The sequence below is a fragment of the Centrocercus urophasianus genome, unplaced genomic scaffold (assembly GCF_019232065.1).
Source record: "Centrocercus urophasianus isolate 14NV4802_14NV808 unplaced genomic scaffold, USGS_Curo_1.0 seq_12, whole genome shotgun sequence".
Lineage (NCBI taxonomy): Eukaryota > Metazoa > Chordata > Aves > Galliformes > Phasianidae > Centrocercus > Centrocercus urophasianus.
The window spans coordinates 36,671,144-36,694,410 of record NW_024884364.1 but is presented as its reverse complement, the minus strand read 5'-3'; the positions used below and the strand labels follow the sequence as shown (position 1 = coordinate 36,694,410).

The 23,267-nt window shown below is 39.1% G+C and overlaps 1 protein-coding gene across 1 annotated transcript in view; it reads left to right on the top strand.

Moving 5' to 3' along the window:
• SYTL5 (synaptotagmin like 5) overlaps positions 1–23,267 on the top strand; it is a 77,951-nt gene that overhangs the window by 9,024 nt on the left and 45,660 nt on the right. Inside the window, exon 2 of the mRNA XM_042810732.1 lies at positions 17,899–18,387. Within this exon, the coding sequence (XP_042666666.1) occupies positions 18,269–18,387 (119 nt within the window). The 5' untranslated portion in view covers positions 17,899–18,268. The remainder of the gene's footprint in view (positions 1–17,898; positions 18,388–23,267) is intronic.

Sequence of the window (23,267 nt, the reverse complement as noted above, 5' to 3'; positions counted from 1 at the left end):
AAGATCGCAAGGAATGAGTGTCTGGAAACATCACAAGACAACTGTGACTTGAAAATAAATAAGAGATAGTGTTACCCAGTTACAGAAGGAGGGCAATCAGCCAAGTGAAAAGAGCAGAATAGTATTTAAGGTGTATAACCATTTGTTGTAATATTTTGCTGTGAGATTTCATGACCCGTGTTTATGAGCTTTTTGTGTTCTCTTAAAGCAAAGCATAGCAGTGTTTGTGCTAGGTTAAAAAAAAAACCAAAAAAAACCCCCACCAACAAAAACCTTTGAGGTTGGTGCTTCTGTCTCATCAATTGGAAGAATTTAAGAAAAGGGACAAATACAGAATGTCTTTGTTTCCACCGTTGACAATTTTTTGTTGCTTTAAGTGAACTACTGCCCCTGTGTTCCCTTAGTTAAGTTTGCATCTGTGCCATCAGTTAATACAGCTGATAAAAGGGAAGATTAAAGTAAACTTTCTAAATTTAGTGAAGTCTCCTGAATGGTGTTGTCTTTATATTGGTATAGCCCAGGACAAACCACAGTCTTTTTGAAGGTCTTTGTGCCTCTTTTTCAATCTACCCATTTAATTAACTTTTAAACCATTTATAGTTTTTATTTAGACAAGAACGTCTTCAATGAATTACATTTTTTTGGTACATTGTGTCCTGTCTTTTTGCTGGGAAAATAGCTTCAGCTGTTCTCTGAAAATTTCACAGAGCCCAATATGAGCAGGAAAATTGATGAATTTTGAAAATACTGTAGTCTTTTATATGATATGTAAATGCACATAATCTGAGTGTTATGTATTCCCCAGCATTCTAGTGAATTTGACAGTCTGAATCCTACTTACACATTTCTGCAGCAGAATGAAAAATGAGCAATGCTGAATAATCCTTCTAGCAATGAAAAGGTCTCTCAATCCTGCTTTTTTATCTACTTTTCCACACTGGAGAGTATCTTCCGCTGTCTGAAAGCATTCATTTATTTATGTTCTCTTTGCCTCTGTAGTATGTCCTGAGTGATCTTGTCAGGTTAGTTTGTAACAGCAATAAGGGTTTTCGCTCAGTGCACCTAGGGATGAGAATTCACCATTAAGCTAAATTTACTCCAAACCTGGGGACCTGGAAATGCAAGTGTGCCTCTCGTGATTTGCCTTTAGTTGGTTGAACTTCCCTGTTTGCAAACATATGGAGTGTGTATAGACAATTAAGCATTTTTCTATTTAAACAAATTGTATTTCAGTAGTCTGGCTTACTCCCTTCACAAACAAGGTGAGATAATCACTCATTCAGGCCCTTAGTGAGTAGCCAGAGACAGCCTCTCCTTTCTCTTCCTGCGCTCCCAGAGTGTTGTTTGTCCTGTACTCTAGCCTGGTGAAACAGCTCAGGTTTTGCTCCCTTATAGGCAAGGTGCCCTTGGCCCAGGCTGTCCTCAGGACTCTGCTTTCTCCTGGTGCACAGGCTTGTCTGTTGTGTCATGTCATAGGAGCATGCACCTCTGCCATGAGCCATGTCATGGATGCTTCCTGTGAACCTCAGGTCTTTGGGAAATGTTGAATCTGCTCAAGTCAGCAGCATCTGAGGATTGTGCCTCCGTGGATGGAAGGTGTGATGCTGAGTTGTGGTACAGCAGAGTGGGTTTTATTCTCCTCTTTTATCTCATGTGCCGCTGGTTTATGAGTTCTCAGATCTGGAAGAAGTACTTGTGCTCTTGTGAAGGAGACGCAATATTTAGGAAGACTAAGATAAGGGAATCCAACTTACGAGATTTGGCGGGTGTGCTTCACTGATAGTAAAAAAAAAACAAAACAAAACAAAAAACAAAAAAACAACCAAAAACATTGCAATTGAGAAATAAGGTTATTTGTATAAAGAAGAAATGTAATTCCTTTCTTTGTGGGAGTTCATGTTATATCTGCCTCAAAACTGTATGCAGGAAATGTGATCTTATTTTCCTTTTTTTTTTTTTTTTTTTTTCTTCTTTTTTTCCCCATTGATACTGGGGGAATATTCAGCAGGCAAACCTTGCTTTAGAAGCTCCTTGAAAGTGTTATAGACTTGCAGAAACATGACAGAGTGCATTTTGGAACAATTTTTTGCAGTGATGCATTGGAAGTTTTTAAAAGTGAATTCCTGAAGGTATTCTGTAGTACCTGTAGCTCAGCAGCATGATATTCAAATGTTATTGTAGAATTAAGAAAATTGATCACCAGCATTCCACATGCATGGTGGTGCTGCTAACAGTGTGGGGTTTGATCACTGTTTTGTTTTTTTCTTTAAATGATTGTGGCAAGCTAGCAGGCAATTGATTAAACATGAGTATATTCATGCACACAGTTTTAAAGTGTGCTGCTAGTAAAGTTCAGTGCTGTCATAGAAAGATCATCCAGTCATTTTCCATGGATTAGTGTTTGTTATTGTCAACTTTAAGCGTACAGGTGTAGTAGTGTATCTGTTCTGGCTGTCATGGACAAAACGTGTCGAAGTTTATCAAGTTTTGGTCATTGAATTCAATGATATAATAAATTCATTGTTTTCATAGAAAAATACCTTTCAGCCTGCACCACTTCTGTCTTCCATCTGCTGTGTACCAAAGAAAGTGTCTCAGCTCTTAGTTGAAGCTTAAAGTTTTTGTTGTTTAATGGAATGGTGTTCCCTGCATGAGCACCACGTTTCCTTGTGGCAGGAAGCCTGGCTGAGGATGTTCTGTGCAAACAGCTCTGCATCCTGTGGTCTCTCTGCGAGTGTCTGAGTTCATACTGTGTTTGACCTATGGACTGGAATAACTGCGCTGCAGAGGTACATGATCAAACAGTAGCTGCTGAACAATACTGAACTCAATTAAAAAGTTCTTCCACCTGCCATTCCGTAGGATTCTGAAATGCACAGTATTTCCTCTTTTGAGATGTTGTTCAGCATTTGTATCATTTGTTTCTAGGTGTAAGAGGGAAAGGAAAGGGGAAGGTTTTCAATCTAAGCATTTGCTGAAAGTGACTTAGAATTTCTAAGAATTCTTCATTTAAAAGGGGAAGGAACTGGTCTTTCTAAAAGACATCTGAACTACCATCTCTGTAAAATCTTGCATTTTTCTTAGTAACAGATTCAAGTACTAATGAGAAGGATTTCTTTGGTTAATATTCTTAAGCAAATATTTAACCCCAAAATACCGCTCCAGGGAGTGAAGGCTTATAAAAGCAATCAGACTAGCCTCAGTTGTTGGGTTTGGTCTGGAGATTTTTGGTTACATTTGAAGCAATGGTGAAGGAAAAGGTTCAAAAATCTTTTACCAGGTAGAACTGTTGGTTATATTTGATTCTCTTGATATGCTTTTCATAGCATGGGGTATATTCTTCACCAGGCTGTGTTTTTCGTTCAGTAAATTGTGAAAGCAAAGCTATTTTATTTATTTTGTTAGCCTGTGGTTATATTTTCTGCTTTCAAACGTTGATTTGAAATTGTAAAGTATGTTAGTTGGATTTTTACTACTTCATCTTGTACGCTACGTGGCCCTAATAAATATTCATGCTAACTTTTATGTTGACTTGGTTTTGGTTTTGTATTTTAAAAAGCTTTCAGGGGGGAAAAAAAGCTTTTTCTGTGAAGTGGAAGAAGTATTTTATACTTGAGAGCCTGGCATCTGAAAGTGCTGGGAGTTCCTAAGTGTGTTTTAAGTCATAAGGAATGTGGGTGCTCAGTATACTTGTAAAATCACGCTATCAATGAACGGAGTGTCCAGCTGTTTAGATTAATTAAATCACTGAACTGTTTATCTCCCTTCCCATTTGTACCCTGCCTCCTACCCTGATGCTGTTTCCTCAGCATTATGCGGATTGCTGTTTTGTGAGGTACTTGGATATGTATGTGTGTACATTGGGTCATCTATTAATCATGTATTCAGGAGTTAGAAGATGTACCTCCGAAGGTGTATGGGCTTTATGGTGAAGCTTTGGGCAGCTGCCTTGCTGTTATCTTTTCTGACTTGATTGGACGACGAGTCCTGTGGAAATTACCATCTGTGGTTGTGTATTTGAAAAACTTTATGATGTTGCCAAGTGAGTAGAATAAAAGCGTATATATGCTTTTAAGGCGGTGAACAGTTGGAAGTCTGATATTGTACCAGAGGTAGTGCCTAACATTTCATGGCCTAGGGCTTTTTATTTGTTTAAGATTACAGGAATGGAGTAAATAGGCTATAGATTTTTTGCATGTGTGAGCTTCTAGTTGGAGTATTACTGATATAAGTGGTAAAGGCAGGAGTTATCATAGAATATTAACTTAGAATGATGAGAGTGTTTGTAAAAAAATTTGTTTTGTTTGTTTGCTTTTACTTACTGTGCTTTCTGGAAAGGTTACTTTAAGATGCTGTGCTCCAAGAGGGAAAGATGAGTTCAAATATGCTGATTTTCCATTGTGTCTAAAAAAATTATTAAGGATGTAAATTCTCAAAGTCATGTGGCTCCTATTTAACTGGGGAGGTTTGCTCTTCTGCCATACAATAATGATTTCAATCCTGACAGGTTCTTTCTCTAAAGCCTTGGAGAGAACCCAAAAAAATGGCTGCCAGCAGCCAATTGTTTACAGGTGGAAATGCGGGGAAATATTTACAGATGAGTCTTTTTTTCAGTACTGGTGGGATGGGAATAAAGTGAGTGGAATAAGTCACAGGGAAAAAAAATCTGTCCTTTTCTCTTGCTCTGCTGCCTGGTTTTATCTTGCAGGAAGACATTTTTTACATACTTCTTTGGAAAATAAACTTGTCTGTGTTAATTCTGAGGATGTTTGCTGGGTTGAAGAGCACAAGCTGTGTGCCACAAGTTGATATATTAATAAGTAATAATAAAGTAATGAGACCGACCCCAAATGTCTGTGTGAGACAGAGATTGAACAGATAAATCTTATTAGCGTTTCAGTATTAGCTTTTCAGTAAGAAAAAACTGTCCTTATCACTTCTGTTCCCTCCCTGAGGGCATCTGTTACACTACAGTTGCTGTGCAGGACATGGAAACAGAGCTGTTATTCTGCGTAAGGAGAAATGCTGAAGTGTGAAGCTTGGGTATCCAGCATTTGATTGCTGGAAAACAAACAAAAAAAAAAAGTAACACTACTGATAATGATAAATTACTAACCAGGCTTACATAAATGTATCCTTAACTTCTCAAAGCTGTATTGGCAAATGAGATATTTGGGCAAGTTTTGAGGGGCTGGCTATACTTCAGAAATAGAGGCAGCAGCAGTGGCAAGAGCTGCTGCTGTTTGCATGTGTCCTTCATGTGAGGACATGGAGGCACCGTCCTTTCCGTGGTGCTTACTTCAGTTACCTACTCTGTACCAAGGACTGTCTCTGAGATGACCTGTCCCTCTCTGAAAGATCTTTAATGGATTTTCCTACTGGAAATGCTCATCAGTTATGCTTTCCATTTTAAACCCTAACCAATGAATGATTAGTTTGACCTTCACATGATGATACATTTTGGTATTGTGTCAACTGATGTAAGGTGCATCTCTTGCAAACGCAACCATAAGGCAGAAGGCAGAATGTTTACTATGTGAAGTACTGGAGTAAAGCTTGGCCATAAGAGGCAGAAAACTGCTGTGGAAATGTCAAGTTATGATTAATATCCTGTGAGAACAGCTCTGTAGAATTGTTCTGAATAATTTCTCTTTTGCCATTTCACCTAAAAGCTAGCATCCATGTAATATGGTGTGTGTGCCCACTGTCTGTACCCAACTACTAAATGGTGGTTCTAGGGCAGGAGAAAACTCTAGAATCCCACCATCAGGTTTTTGAACTTTTAGTCTGTAGTGCTTCTGGAACATAGCTAGTTGGAAAGAAGGAGAGAAATATAAAGCATGATAATGAGTGGGAATGTGAAGATAAATGAATAAAAGTCCTTTTTCTCCTACATCAGTGCAGAAGCAGCTTATTTAGGTGTTCTTTGCCTTTCTGTTGTTTGTACAGCACCCACTGGTATTAGATGATGGAGCTGTCTTGATTGGTTATGTCCAGAAGGATTTAGAAGAGAGCTTGAGATTATTATCTCTTTCTGTACAGTTAGCATAAAGTGTCGTAGTATAATATACTTCAGGTTAACCTTTACAATTGAAAAATTTGGTTGCTGGCAAAGATGACCTGAGGCCTTGAGTCTTGAACTATTTCTGCAGTGGAAATCTACGTCTTCTGCCATGTCCTATGAAGTCACCTTTAGCAATAGTGAATGCTTGCTTTTGCTTCAGTGCGCTTCCCACACAGTGATCCACTGAGCCACTTTGCACTTTACTCCTCCAGCCCTGTGTCTGACTGCTGCTTGCAAGGCACTGCTGAAAGCCACGCTGCTGAATCTCTACCACTGCTTTTTATGTGAGAAAGGCAGGCAGGCCAGGCAGTCTGTTCAGCTCTGGCAACTTCTGCTGCATGCCCTTCTGTCAGGGGAGGTGTACAGCTGAGGCACAGAATTTGCTGAGGGCAAAGAGCTTGAAAACAGCCAAATAATGATTACAGGAAAAAATAAAAAAATCTCACATTCTCCATTCATTTGATGAGCAGGTTCTTTTGGAGGAATCTGTCACTTTAATTGGTTTCTTACGCAGTGTAGAAAAAAGGATGCTGATATACTTAAAAATGCAGGTTTCTCATCCAGCCCATTTTGAGGTGGATACCATGGGACGATGCACTGAGCATTTCATGGCAAGGCTTACGTGATTGGTGAGCTTTGTGTGCTCTCCATAGGAAAGCATTGTGGCATTGTGTATAGTGAAAAACAAGACAAGGCATCAGTCTAAGTTCACCACCCCCCTTATGATTTAAGCAGTTTGTGTCTTTTGGTAGGTTTCTGGACAAGTGTACTTTTGAACAACTTAGCTACGTCTTACGCTGCTAATGAGTACATTTACTCATACATTCTGTATGCTTGTGTTTGAGGTAGTCATGCTGCATCCTCTTCACAGTCAGTGAAGAAAGATAGATGCTACCAGACAGGGACTCCTCTGACCTTTAAAAATCTTCTTGCAAGGTGAGTCATGCCCTAGAAACGCCTGTTTCTCTCATTTGCTTCTAGAGCAAGACTGGGATGACTAGGTCAGAGTAAATAACAGATTAATCTCAAGATTTTTCATGCCTCTACAGAGGTGACTTGTGGGTTTAATGTGTGTTTATGTTTAGTATCTTTGCTGTGCATGAAAACAAATTAAAAACTCATTAAAAAACCTGAATCCGGTCGCTTTTCTAAATCACACTGTAATACTCTTTATTTGCTGCTTGTGGTAATAACTATACCATACTGATGTTGCAGAAAGGGTCGGTGAGTGCTTAGCATCTAAAGGCTGAAATAATGGAGTACTGGACCTCTGACCTCCTGCACATGCCCCCGTGCACACACACCACGTGCGCATTTCCTCAATCTTGTACACCTTAGTTCCCTTTACCATTGCCCCATAAGCCAGAGAGGGATTTCCTGTTTGGGTGGATGGTCTTCCAAACTCTGGTTCCCCCTTCTCTGGCTCTGCAGTTTGGCTGTAGTTTCTCAACAGTCTCACTGCAGCCCTATTGCAAAGCTCAGAGATCCTTTAATTTTCTTCATGGGGAAAGCAAGGTCATTGATATAATTTTATCATATGGACTAAACCTCAGGTTGATAGTCATGAGTTTATCTGGAAAATAAATATTTTATGAAGTCAAAACTTTTAAGAATGCTCTTTGTAGTATTCTTAATTCATCCAATTAGTGAAAACATTTGAACATTTTAAGACTTAAGAAGCTTTCATTGAAATTTTTGAAGAAAAATCAAGTTCTGCAGAGTGTAGCTGCGGGCATTTGTTGTTGAGGAGGTTTTCTCTTATGGGAAAATCTTGGTCAAATATATTGATATTTCAGTAAATTACTTTTTGCAGCTAAAAGAAACAGATGCAGACTATTGTTTTACTGTGTATCTTCTGCCTCGTGTTGGCTGAAACCTCCCAGAGATCTGGCAGGGTTGCATGTGATAGCTGCTGCCCAGAGCAGCCTCAAGTCCCAATGGAAAGGAAAGAAGGTGGTTAAGGAGCAGGAAGGGGGAAGATGGGCTACAACTAGATCATGGAGCAGCAGCTGCTGGCTGATAGTGGGGAAGTCAGTGCTTTCAGGAATCCTGGGTTCGCTCCTGTACAGGCATCATGTGGTGACAAATGCAATCATGTCATGTCATATGTATAATTTAACTTTTCCTAAACTCATTGTATTTGATAAGTGTAGGGATGTGCTTGCTGGTATTGTTCTTGCTGTCCATTTTCAAGAGATTTTTCATATCAAGAGATTTTCTTGCTGCCAAAGTTCACGCTTGTTTTATTGTGGGGAAGGAGTGTTAGAGGTTCTGAAGAGTACTGTTGGTACGTTTTCTTCTGCTTACCTTAGTTAAATGCTGTAAATGTGAGTCTTGGTTAAATTTATAATTTGTCTAGCTATGAAAGAAAACACATGCAAGGTGGGACATGCTAGAACTTTTGCTTTAAAACAGTCTAAATCTGTTTTGTTCTAGACCTCAGTTCACTGTTTACTTTCTGTAATGGAAAGTAAAAGATGAAAAGAATAACATAGAAGTAAGGTAAAGTTCAGTACTGTATGACTACTGCTTTTATAAACACTGTGAGTAAGCGATAACATTGAGATGAGTCAAGCCCTAGGTCATATTTTTACCGGCAATTTAGTATTGCACAAATGCTTTTGCTTAACAATAAAAATATATTTTGACTTCCTTCATTTCTTTGTTCAGGTCTTTTTTGTCTTGTTTGTTTAATTTTGCAAGCTAACATACTGAGTTTTATTTACATTCCTACCCTGGGAGGTCTTGTGTTTTCTGGTTAAATGCTCAGCCAGGACAGTGATCTGTATTTACTCAGAGATGAGGAAAAGAAAAGAAAAAGAAAAGACTGCTACCTTGTTGTGTCGTTTTATTTCCCTTCCTTGAATTCTACTCGTACGCATATTAGCTAAAGAAATGTAATATAGAGATGATTATTAGACACTTGTTGAATTTAAGGCTTCATCTAAAGCAGACATATCCAACCCCATGGGCTGCATATGGCTCGGTACAACTCACACTGTGGCCATATCCTGCCCTGCGCCAGCATAGCAGCAGCCTGGCCGCTCAGCACCATCAAACATTGATGCACTACAAATCCCCTTGGAGCTGAAGCAGGACATGGAAAGGTACAGCATGGTGGTGGCTCAAGTGATGGCAAATCACTTTATGCAGTTGGATATGTTGGCAAACACAGTCCTGTGAACAGCAAAAAATATGCAGCTGTCCTTTCTGTTTTGATACAGGAATTGGAGAACAGGTTTCAAGATAGATGAATAAATCATCAATTTTTTGGTTTATTTGCAACTTCAGTTCCAGTTGATGTAAATACTATACTTGCAAATTTTCAAAGGAAATTTATATAATTGCAGTCAAAAGTCTGATCGTGTCTCTTTGCTGGACTTCTATCAGCCCTCTCTTACAGAGAGAACTACCCCTCACTTCACAGTCATGGCTCATTCATCTCCTCACTTTTTGGCAGTGAGCACAACTTGTAAGCAAATACTGTTGTGGCTGAAGCACAAAAAGAATAAAATGTCATCATAAATCTATGTCAAATGCCTTGAGAGCTCATGAGAATTGCAGCCACTGGCATGGAACTAGACTGATCCATTAATTTCACAAAACACAGGATCATAGATAGTTTGTTGTATGTTTTAATTAAATATATATATATATATATATATTTACATACGTTAGGTGCATTATACGTTTAGCAAGGACTGCTCTGAAAGTCATGCTTCCTGTTTTATGATGTTGGCCCATGATGTCAGAAGCGGATGTTAGCTGTATAGCAGAAGAGGTTGAACCTTCCTCCCAGTATCCTGTTACATTTTGTTGCCATGTGACAGATGGCAGAAGAAGAGCACTCTGACACAATGGTGTCTGACATAGAAGTGCAGATGAAGAAAAGGGCTGCAATTGAATTCCTCCATTAAAAAAAAAATAAAAATAAATAGCTCCCACTGACATTCATTAATGCTTGCTGATTGTTGATGGTGACCAACCAGTGGATGTGAGCACAGTGAGAAGGTGGGTGCATTTCAGCAGTGGTGACAGTGATGTGAAAGACAGGCTGTGTTTCAGATGGCCACGCACAGCTGTCATGCCAGAAAATGAAAAACATCTCAATCAACTCACTTGTGTGAATTGATGATTTTGATCAGAGAATTGTGAATGGAGCTGAATAATCGGTTTCAGTTTGTTGGAATCAATGTTGACAACATTGAATACTGCAGAGTTTATGCTGAGTATGTCCCACAAATGCTCATACAGGAACAGAACTAACACTGTAGGCAGGTTTGTCAAGAAATATTGAACCAGTATGAGGCTGAAGGTGATAGCTTCCTGGATCATAGTTACTGATGATATGTGGTGTTGCTAAATGAGCTGTAGTTAAAAGATTGTCTGTGATTGTCTGAATGGTGGTGTATAGATTTCCCATCAAATAAAAGGTTGAGGGCTCAACCCTTGGCAGGTAAAGTGATGTGCATCATCTTTTAGTGTAGGAAAGATGTGGTACTTCTGGATTTCCTAGAAACCAGACTGCCACGTTCTGATGCTGACTGAGCTGAAAGCTTGAACGTCCAGAGTCAGGCCGGAGAAGATAACTTTTCTCCTGCAACTTGATAACACCAGGCAGCAGACCAGTTTGAAAACTATGGAGAACATTGCCAGTCTTGGCTGGACAGTCCAACCACCTCTACCATGTAGTCCAGGTTTGGCACCTCCTGACTTCCAATTGTTCAGGTCAAAGAAAGATGGACTGGGCAACATTTTGTAGGAACAACATTGTCAGTGTAGCTGTGGAACAGTGGGTCACCTGTGCTAGTGCAGATTTTTCCAAGTGCAGTATTTGGGTTCCTGTGCTTCTTTTGCTCATCACTGGCAAAAAAGTATAGCTAATGACGGTGTCTGTGTTGAAAAATAGTGTTTTGTTGCTGAGAATTTGCTCTGTCAAGTAGCGTTATTGTACTCTTTGTTGTAGCTTCCATGGAAAGAAATAGTAGGCATCACTTTCAGAGCAACTTACCTGTGTTTTTACTTTGTTTTAAGTGCTTTCTCATGTTACTCATTTATTTATTTTCCAGGGCTGAAAAATAAATACAGATACCTATAGTAGGAACTTGGCTTGAATGGATGACTAGCAGCACTGAGCCTTAAATCTTAGCTCTCTCCTTGTACACGTTAGGTTCTGATTTCATTATATAATAAGGTGAAATTCTTCACATGCTTAATGGGCATCAACATTATCGCTTTAGTGTTTAAACTCTCATGGGTTTGGTTTTGAAATTCAGTTACAACATCACTGTAACCTAGATATAGCTTTGAGGCATTGACTGTGGTTGTAATAAAAAACGCAGTCTTTTACTTACAGAATAACTTTGCCAAGTTATGAGAAAGCTGGAATTGTTCCTGACCTAAAAACTGAGCTACTTCTGAATGCATTGTTTTTGTTTGATAGATGAAAGTAAACACACTTGGGCTACGTGAGTTTCGAAAGCTGACATAGAGGGTTGGATGTTTTGGGTTTTTTCAGCTTATGTTCATTGTGGTGCACTGATACAAATTTGTATGATGGTATTCTGTGCTTTCAGTGTCTTGCCAAACAATCCTGCAGTCACTCGTATGTGTCTCTTTTTTATAATGCTTCAATATATGACTTCCCAGATAATACATCTTCCAGTTTTCATAAGTAAAGATCTTTTAGGTTTGCTTCTGGCAAAAGAAAAAAAAAAAAAAAAAAAAAAAAAAAAAAGGGAAAAAAAATCAATTTGCTACTTGCATTATGATATTGAGTGAAGTTCTCAGTCAGACTATGTGCTGTTAACCAAGATCACATTCGGTTTTCTTTTCTTTCTGCTTAATTTCAGTTTCTGCCAAAGATGGAAAAGGTGCTCTTTTTTACCTTGTATATTTATTCATTTTGTGCAACAAATATTTCGCAGTGCTTCAATATGTGCTGGCACTTAGCATACCTGGGTGTGTGCTGTGCAAACAGACCATTGAGAAGTTAGCTGGTTTTTCTTGCTCTTGAATGTTGGAAGTGCTATGTTTGTGTTGAAACAGGAAGAGGGATGGATTGGCCATTATGCTCTGATCATGGTAAGTTTTACATTTGCTAAGGGTTGTTGATGTGATGTTCCTTTTTATGTGCCTTTTTATGCCTTCATGCTATTTTATTAGACTTGAAGGTGAAAGTTCTTCCCATCCTTCTCCCATAATAGATTACTAAACAGCTATGGGCATCAGAAAAAAATAACTGAGGTTGAATATGTTTAGGAGGCTACCTAGTAATGCCATCATAGGTCTTTATTTTATTTTGGACCCTGTGTGAATGAACTCAAATAGAACACAGCATTGGAGTGTTTTAAACAGCGTGTACATTTGATTGCCAAAGCCGGATGTGATGGATCTGGGTTCAGCACATCATGATACAGGTGCCAGCATTGGATTAGGAGTTGTGGCCTCTTGAAATGTGTGTGGGAGGCAGCAGTACCACTGTGCCTGCTCACACTGAGCTTTGCTGTTTGCCTTGCACAGCTTTCGTGTTTATGATTGGTGCCTTTCTTCAGGAACGATGTAACTCAACTGAAGTGACCCAATGAAGGTCAGCTATTGCCCACAACATCATCTTGCTCCTGTTGGTCAGAATTTCTTTGCCAGTATGGAAATAGTAGCTGTAGATGAAGGCTGCTTCACTTCAGTGATATGAGGTAATGCTGTTCTCCTACTGCTTCCACACACGTGGAAAATGCTCCTCTGCTGCTGAGTCACCAAATGGTTCCAATATCAGCTTCTGATGAGTAAACATAATGGTTTGGCTGGGGGAGTAATTTCCTGCATCAAGCCTCTTGTTGATAGTGCTGTTGAAGAAAAGAGGATGATTTCTTCCATCCCTGCCTCTTTCTCAGGGGCAGGATGCTTCCCCCGCTTCCAGAGAAGATGGCAGAGATGGGCGGAAAGTGTCTCAGAGTGCCCAGGGGGCTGCTGATCTGCTGCATTCACAGGTTGTGTTGATGAACAGTGTAGAAAATTGCAGGGGATTTGCTGTATTTCCTGTAGTTTTGACTAACATCCCTCACAGAGACTCAGTTTCAATGGTGACGTGTTTCAAGTTGTCACAGGCAGCTGTACTAACAATTAGGAAAATCAAACAGCATATTCTTCCCCTCTGCAGTGCTTTGGGTGTTTTTTTTTTTTCTTTTTCCTTCCTGTTTTTAGTCAAGCCTTTAAGTAATTCTTTTGCTTTATTAGTGTAGGCAAATGCTCTCTGGGTAGACTTGGGACCTACATACAGTAGATACATAGTATACAATAGAATGAACAGCAGTGTCTCAAGAGCCATCCTACTCATGAGAGTCTGTTATTTGTGATGCATCTTCCCGCAACAACAGCTTCAGAGAGGTAGACTGCATTCTAGAATTACCATTTTCACAGGGATAACAAGTGAAGAAAGCATGTAAGGAGTATTAAACATTTTCATAAGTAGTCAACGTGGATTCGCCAAAGGGAAATCATGCTTGACCAACCCGATAGCATTCTGTGTCATCACTGGCTTGGTAGGTGGGGGGAAAGCAGTGGATGTTGTGTGCCTTGACTTCAGGTTATCCTCCCTCTCTACCATGCCCTAGTGAGGCCACATTTAGACTACTACCAGTTCTGAACTCCTCAGTTCAAAAAAAAAAAGACAGGAATCTCCTAGAAGGAGTCCAGTGGAGGGCCACGAAGATGATAAGGGGCCTGGAGCACCTCCTGTAAGAGGAAAGGCTGAGTAACCTGGGTCTGTTCAGCTTGGGGAAAAAAAAGAGAGGGGATCTGATAAATGTTAATAAATATCTAAAGGGAAGTGGGAGGAGAGTGCATGAGGCCAGGCTCTTCTCAGTGGTGTAGGACAAGGAGTAATGGCCTAAAACTTAAACATAGGAAGTTCTGTACTAGCATGCGGAAGAACTTCTGTATGATTAGGGTGATGTAGTGCTGGAACACGTTGCCCAGAGAGGCTGTGGAGTCTGTGGAGATTCAAGACCCAGCTGGATGCCTACCTATACAACCTATTGTAAGATACTGCTTTATCAGAGGGGTTGAAATCAATGACCTCTTGAAGTCCCTTTCAACTCTTGCAATTCTATGATTCTGTAAACAGTCCCAATGAGCAGTTCTTTAACCTCTTCCATGAGGAAAGGGAAAAACAAAAAAACATGCTCAAAATGCTCACTTATACATGGTTTCTTTATATTGTGTCACTTCATTCCTTCCTCCCCTACTACTAGTTTTTCTGCAAATCCAATGGTGGGTTGCCTTACCCTGAATAAGGAAATTAATGCTGTAGCCCAAGCTAAATAGAGATTTAAAACTACCTGCATCCTTCTAGGAGGCTTTGGATTCTTCCATGCTTCCTAGTATGTGATTTAGTATTCACAAAATACACTGTTGTGTAAAATCTTCATTTGTTTTAGGATGAAAACGTTGTCACTTCCTAAATGTCCCCAAGGCTACTTACTAAAACATCAAATGTCTGTTGAAAGGAGCATGTGCTTACATAGACATTGTTACTTTCTAACAGCTAGCTGGTTTGTCCTGTAAAATGGTTCAAATATTCAGCATCTGTCAGCTTATGCCTTTTTATCTGTTACATCTTAAAAATGGGCCTAATCACACGTTGTCTAAAGCAGGGAATTATTAAGTGTTACTTCATTTGAAACAGCGTCTCATTACTATTAGCCAGTTTTGAATAGAGGAAATGTTCCTGCTGTTTTGTTGTTGCTATTCTTTTTGTTTTACAAATACATGTATAATAGAAATGCCTACCACAAAAGGCATGTGAGCTCAGACATAGCTGTTATGAAGTGGGTGATGTTTTGTGTGCATCAGTCCATGACGGAGGGAAGGCAGCGTTCTCACTGAGTTTCAGCACAGAATTGGTATCATCAGGCAGGACTGAAATAGAACACACTGACAAGGAGAAATTTTCTCTAGTTCTGTTTCACATAGGATAAACATACCAGATACCTAAACTAATCTTCAGACCTAAAAGATGTCCTTGACATAGTAACATTGCATAAGCTAAGCTTTCCCTCTTGATTAAGCAGAGGTTATGGGTGTAATAACTTTAGGAACAATCTGGTCTGAACAAACATGAGTTTCTCTTGAGATGTTTGTGGAAGCTTCAGTAGTTAGAGAGTTAATAGGATAATCCAATTATTTTTTCATCCTGTGTTGAGTAGCAGTTTCATAGTGCAGAAGAAAATCTGGAAGGTAAAGTGGGTTCTGTGCCTTTTTGTCAATCAGCTGGTATGTATGGCTACGCTGGATAGCTGACAGGTAGAAAGCCAGGGTTATTTCAGCATCTGGTATGTTGTTGTAGCCCTGAACAATGCTGTTTGTGACTGTTTCAGACTGATGGCAGCTGATCTCCGCCATGCTACTTTCTCACTCCCCCTATTCGAAACAACTGCAGAAGAAAATATGATGAAAAAGGGCTGAAGGATTGAGAAAAGGACACTTGTGGAGAACACTTGTCAATTACTTTCGCAGGCAAAATAGACTCTGCATAGGGAAATTAATATAATTCCCCAAGTGGCGTAGAGTAACAGAATGGGGGCTGCAGTCAGTCCATAATGCTTTGTCTGTGCTGCTCCTCCCTGGTCGCTCTCTTTTCCTGCTGTATGTAAAGTCCTTCCCATGGGATTCCACGTGGACTTGCCACACGTGTAGCTCTCCCAGCACTGCTGCAGCATGGCTCTGTACCACAGGACGCACCCTTCGAACACCGCTCCACATGGGTGCCTACCAGCAGCAGCTCCAGCCCTAGGCTGCTCCTGCAGGGGCTCTCCATGGGCTGTGCCTCCTTCAGGCTTCATCCACTGCTGCCCCATCAGTTCCTACATGGCTGCACGTGGAGATCCAGTAGTGTCCTCTACATGTTTTTCCTGTTATTTCTCTTAAGTATCATCCTTATCTCTTCTTGCAGAGGCCACTCGTGCACCTGCCACTACCAGAGCCTTCCCAGTAAGCCCCACACACACCTATCATATGTCACCTTATTAATTCTGGACTACATATTTGGGAAAAAATGCCCAGTGTTGATGACAAAATCCCCCAGAATATCCACGGATGGGTGTTATGCTTAGCCAAAGGAAATTTTTCAGGCTTTCAGGTATTCTGCCAAGAATGCTAGCTTCTTTAGAATTAAATGAAAAAAGCTCAGAATATGTCCATACATCAAGTTAAGGTTAAGGTGCAGTCATAAAGGTCTGTTTAAAAAATCTTTTGAGTGTTTTTCTCTTCCCTGCTTCCCCAGAAATACCAGAAAATATCTTACATAGAACAGTGCTCTTTGTCAACCTGCTTGTTGTACCACTGCATTGTTTTTCTGTAAGAACCCCAGTTATTTGCAGTGTATTATCAAGATAGAAATGGTACAATCAGAGACAATTTTAACACTTTTGTTATTTTCATTTTCAGTTTGTATTGCACTTTCTTTACCCTTTCGGTTTTCTCTTTTTTCAATAAAACTTTTTTTTTTTTCTTTTTTTCTTCTTTTTTTTTTTTTCAATAGAGAAAAACATAGAACCATAGAATTGGGTTGGAAGGGACCCCAAGGACCATGAATATCCAAGCCCTGTGCCACAGGCAGAGCTGTCAGCTGTTAGATTCTCAGAGTAATCTCAGCATAATTCTTAGAGTAAGTCTGTTGCCCACCTACCTTGTCCCTTGTATGGTAAATTTGCAAACAGAAATTCAGAGCACCCTGACCCATCAAGCGTCTTGTTTGTTCTCTGGTTGCTGGATTTAGCTCTCCATTTTATGCCAGAGCACTGTGCTCCCAAGCACATCATGATGTTAGAACCTGGCTGGGATGGAAGTACTGCTTTGCTGGGCAGTTCAGGGAAGAATTTAGCAGTAACAGTAGCAAGGTATGATTCACACGTTGGTTGTCTTACTTTGCTTGCAAATAACTTGGCCTTAATGAATAGAAACTCAATTTTCAAGAGCCTAAGAATAAGTGTAGTGCTCCAGCAGCTTCTGCTGTTGTTTGTCTTCCTGTTCAAAAATAAATGCAAAGAAGCAAAGTAGAATTTTTCAAGTAGCTTCCTGATGATTTTCTCCTAGCAGGGTCAAGTAGGGACCAAGGTGCCTCTTCTGTTTTTGGCGTGGTTGGCTTGTTTATTTAAGTTGCTTTTTGCTTAGAATAAACAAAACAAAACTGAGTGAAATTTGTCTTATTTCCAAGTGGATTCACATTAGCTAGTCACTCATCTTTGTCACTGTATTTAGTGGGCTCTTCTAAGATGTATCATCCTAAATTAAATCTGTAGTAAGTTAGTATATCACTTCTAAAAAGCTCCTGTTTCTCTGAAGTAGCTGTGATTAAGTGTAATGGGTGACTTGCTGAAGTTCAGATAGAGTACTTGTTGTTGGGTGAGTCTTACCATTAGTCCTGTCCTTTGAAGTTTTTCCACTTTTTAAATTTTAACTAATTTTCTACTTTCCATTTTCAATTATTTAATTGCAGACAAATAGATGGATCGTCCCACACCTGGCCATTATTATTATGGAAGTATAGCAAAGTGAATGCAGTCATCTAAGCTTATTGCAGTAGGAAGAGAATTGCAAATTGTAATGCACTAGAGAGAGCCCTTGTGGGAATATAATTATCATCCATTAGAGTAAATAAACAACAACGTAGAAAACATGAGTTATGCTTATTCCCTGAGATAACTTGATAGTGTACAACTAAGTAGGCATTTATGATTTGGTGGCTTTCAAACCAGTACTTGATTAAGTCTTTCTTAAATCAGACCACAACAGTAATGTCAAAATCACTTCCATTTGTTTCTTTTGACTTTCAGATAGTTTGAAGTAAATGGCACTGAACGAAAGTTATTCCAGGAATGATTCTGAATCTGCAGCTGCTTATGAATGTGATCTGAAGGCCTACAGCATGTCAGAGAGCATCTGCCAGGACACGGGCATTCAGCAGCCAGAAAAATGAGTGGCTTTTTTGAGGAAGAAACAAAGAGGAAACCTTTATGTCTCATGTAGTTGGAAGGCAGAGCAATACAACCTTGACACCTGGTTAATGTAAAGGAACATTTTTTGAAATACCTCTTGACTGTGAATCTTGTAATTCAGACACAGAAGTGCCTTTGGACCTGTGCAGATAATTGACTGGAAAAATTGATCAGACGAAGCACTCACTGAAAGTGTCACTGAGGAATCATGGCGAAGCACTTGGAAATCATCAATCTGTCGTTTTTGTTGGAACATGAAAAAGAAATGATACTGGGAGTATTGAAGAGAGATGAGTATCTGAAAAAAGTTGAAGATAAAAGAATAAGGTAAGACTTCTATTATTGTAAATATATATATATATAATTCTGTATTATGGGTATTGATATGTTCCTCAGAGAAGATTTCCTAAATGCTCTGGAAGAAGGATCAATGTTGTGAGATGGCACAGTTAGTTACAGATCAAAATGTGTTTTAAAAAAAAACTTTTTTGCTAGTGTGTCCCTTTAAGAATAGAAGATTTTGATGCATCCATTGCTTCAAAGCAAAAGAATAAGAAAGTGAATCTTGAACTTCAGTCTGAGGCCATTTGTTGGTGCAGGGAAGTACTGCAGTAAATTTGTTCTAATGATCATTTCATATAAGACTTATCTACAATGTATTGCTTATTCATATTTCAAACTGATATCATTTAGAACTGCAGTCTGCTTGGAAAGCTGCCATTTGATCTTCATAACGTAGAAAGCTTTAACATATAATGGAAATATGGTATAATGAAATCTGATGGCTCGCTCTAAGTACAGCCACATTGTCTTGGCTGATTTTCATGCTACGTTTGAAATCCTAGGATTTACTTCAGTTATTAGATTTACTAATAAAAAAAGAATCAAACTGAAGGTGTTGGCTCAGAACGCGCTAATGAGATAAGTAAAGACTCAGAGTGTTGAATAGAGTTTGTGTATTCTTTTCAGAGGAAAAAAGGTGAAATAAAAGTTGAGAGAAAAATGTGTGGAGGCAGTTTGAGTTCCAGATAGTTCAAAGGGTGACTTCAGTTACTTCAGCAAAGTATCAGCTCTTAAAGGTTTAAACACGTTTCCAGTATGTTGCTGCTGCTTCCAATTGCTTCTCTGCTGTCTTTCTATCTAATGTTGGTTCTGAGAAACAGGCTTAGTGTGGACAACACGCAGCACTCAGTGTTGATGAGGCTGCTAAGTGCAATGGATTACAAAGGGAATATTTCCAGCATTTGCTGGTTTCTGTACATGTCCTCCTAGGCCAGGCTGCATTGTTCTTCTCTTTGATTTGCCGAAATGCATTTTAGATGTACATTCAGCACTTCCTGAGGCTTCTTTTGTATGAAATTATTTTGAGAATCCATGCAGAGTTATCCAGTCGTTTTGGAAGGCTTTGTCTCTTGAGATAACCAAGTCCAAATGCAATGCTCCTTTTGGTTTGCAACCCTTTTAGAAGAGTGAACATAGCTACTCGTCTAAATGGAGTGGGCTAAAGCTGGCATCTCTCTCCTAGTAAAAGACTGGAAAGAACAGAGTAAATCTTTGTGGTGGAGTGGGCGAATTAATTGTTTAACCTTCTTCATCATTCATCAGACGAAGCAGAAAACAGAACACAAGAAAACAGATGGAGCACTGTCTGTTCCAGGCATTGTGTTCTATTTTGTAACAGGATAAGCATTTCAGTGTACTTCAGTTTTTGAAGGTGGTGGCCTTAAAACATGAGCTGTGCAATAGTCATCTGTCAAAGGCTTTGGTATTAAGTGCAGGAGAGTAACCAGATCACTAGCTTCCCGAACACCCTAAATAACTTTTTGCTTCTGCTGTTGTGTCCCAGTCTCATGTAGGACATGGCAGTAATTTGTAAGTTAAAACTCATGCTGTTTTTTGTTGTCACTGTTTCTTTGTTTTAGTGATGTCTTAAAAAATCCTACTTACCTGTTTTAGTTTTTGTTTTTTGTGATACTGCACTGAAAGTCACTTTGTCAAATCTACTGAGAACCCAGAGCTGCTCCATAGGATGTGGTTTGATTAAGGGAGAGGTAGTATTAGACTCATCAGTGCTTTGGTACAAATGGAAGGAGCACCTTAGAAACATGGCTAATCTGAAATACTGTGTTAGTTAGGCTAACTCAAGTTGTGATGCTACATGTAATTCTGGCACCTGTATTAACCAGTTAGCTTGAAATTCAAGGCATTTCTGAAGTATTGTCATTAGACCATACTATGTCTGACAGTGATGGAATATGGTCCATAAAAGACTTTCAAGATATACAGCTGTACAAAGCTGGTAACTGCTTCCTGGGAAATGTCATCGTTTTTTCTTTTCAAATACAGCGTGGCAGGGTTATCTTTAATTATGGCTCATAAGTGTACTTCAGAGGAACATGTGCTGTCTTTGGAATTCCATTTGGTGCAATCTGTTACATATTTTATAGGAGTACCTTCAAAGGAACAAATCCTTTTTTCAATGCATTTTTAATTCTGGCAAGATACTTGCTTGAACACTATACAGAAGAGTGTTTATCTGTCTGCTCCACCCTGAATCTCTGTTAGTAATAATAGTGGGTTTTGTTTATTTCATTGTTTTCTTTCTGTTTCTATGTCTTCAGAAGCCATAATAACTTGAGAGGGTCTTTGGATTCAATGAGGAAGCAACAGTAGGCATAGAAGGATGAAATTGTTAAGAGTCAGATTCACACTCACTACTCATACTTGCGTTCTGAAATGCAGGTTGTTGTTCTTGTATTTTTGTATCATGTGTAAATATTTCACTTGCATATGAGAAATACACAGAAGGCAGGAAGAGCTCTTTCTGCATTCTAGCTTCGATAGTGTAAAAAACCAACACATTTTAATGAATGCTAATTTCTAGTTATGTCTTTACATCTGTGTGTTTTGTGTAACTGAAAATTTTGTTTGAATATAAATTTAAACTTGCAGATTAATTGTGAAAATAGCATTTTGTTTCTTAAACGTTGTATAATGCTTTTAGTATCAGTCAAATAATCATCATTGTTTTCAAATGGTAAGATTGTTTGGGTAAAATAATTCAGTGACATAGATCTAAAATAGCTACGTAAAAATAGTGAAATTAATCATACTGAGGGAGCAAATGTTTGTTAGGTTTTTCTTTGGCTTTTTGTTTGTTTGTTTGTTTTCATATTATACATTTGAATTGCTAGGAAAAATTTGTATCCAGACTGTGTCAGTCAATACAATCTGAATTGACTGTTCTTAACTGGGATATGTATTTCTTTTCAACTCTTCTACTATTTTTGAAGTTTTGTTCTTCTAAGACTGTTTTAGGCAAACCCTTGTTACATAGGTTGCTGTGAAAGCAATGCCTCCTATTTCTTTCCATGGAAACTACAAGTATGAAAAGCGCAGTAACACTGCTTAATAGAGCACATTCTCAGCTACAAAACGCTGTTTTTCAACATAATCACCACCAGGAGCTATGTGTTTTCACCAACAATGAACATGAGTACGTATGCTGCACTAGTGAAGATTGCACTATTGCCACTGCTGAAACACACCACCCACCACCTCACTGTGCTCACATCCACTGCTTGGTCGTCATCAACAGTCAACAAGTGTTGATGAACATCAGTGAGGGCATTTCTTTTTGCATAGAGGAATTCAATTGCAGCCTTTTTCTTCATCTGCATTTCCATGTCAGACACCATTGTGTCAGAGTGCTCCTCTGCTGTCACACAGCAACAAAAAGGAATGGAATGTTGGTAGACGGTTCAGCCTCTTGCTATACCAACGCGTGCTTCTGATGTCGTGGGCCAACATAATAAAACAGGAGGCATTACTTTCAAGCAGCCCTTGTGCAGTAGATGTGTGATATTACAATTCATGAAATCAAAACTAAATCAGAAGAATCTGTACACAAGCTGTAGTTTATCTGTTTGTTGGTTTGTCCCTATTCCAGCAGCAGATCTGCTGCCTCCTTCCAGGTCTGATGTTACACAGGCCCCTGGGTCTGATGGTCACAGCACTTTGCATTTGGAGCTAACTCTCCACCTTGGTATTAATATGCTGTCACAGAGCAAACACACATGACACGCTTACTTGCTAATTTACACTGCTTTTTTACCTTGAGTGTATTCCTAGACAGCTTTGTTTACAAAAAAAAAAGCTGTGAGTTGTAGTTGCCAGGCTTTTAGAAGAGAGGAAACCGGTGTAATAATTGCTGAACTGAGAAAACAATTAAAGAAAATGACAATTTCTTACAAGAATCAGGCTTGGTTGGGTAATTACCTTCATTGTTCCCACGGTGTTTAGATTGCCAAAAGTAGTACAAGCATTGCATGGATTCTTGTCAGGGGAGGTTAGCATTCCTCTCTCTTCCATTTATTAAAATGGTATCTCTTGAGCAGTCAGAACAGATCCACAGAAGCAATTTAAGGTATTATCTCCATTATGGTATAAGAGAATCTGTTAGCATGGATACACCATGTAACTAAAGACAAACAGTAGATCAAATGTTTAAATTTGAGTGACAATAGATGTGGTTTACCTGGTGATTATATATTTGGACTCATAGGCACAAAATGACTGCAAATTAGTATATAGTAGCACATGGTGTATGTTTTTTGCAACGCTGGCTATAAGTAATATTTTAAGGAAGGAGGTTTTGTGTTAAAGGGCACTGTTGATCCCTCTGTAGATGGGAAGAAAGGAAGTTGGTTGTGTGGAGGCTGTGTCATTTGGAAACTGGGTAGTTCCATGTCATATGTTGTTACTCTTTGAACTGAAGACTGTTTAAGATGAAGTAGCTCCTACTGCTAAGGAGGATATTTTAAGGATAAAGCTGCCTGTTCTGTGCCCCGTTGTTCCTCAGGAATGAAGATCTTCCATTTATGAAAGGATTTCTGATGGCGCTTTATTCTTATACACTTATACTGTGCAAACATCGATTTCATCAAAGGTAAGTAAGAAACCAACAGATAATTTGAGGTTTTGGATGGTTTTGTTTCTTTAAATACTGGTAATAGTCGTTAGATGAGAGGATAAAGAACTTGCTCAGAAAAATATTGATTTGTGGAAGTGTGTGAATGTTAGTCCCCAATATGATCTCAGTTTCCACATCTCCTTTCCTCTGTTCTGTCCCCCATTCTGCTATTCATCACTCCAATTCTCTTCTCCTTTGCAAATTCCCTGTCTTTCTATTTCCTTTCATTGCCACC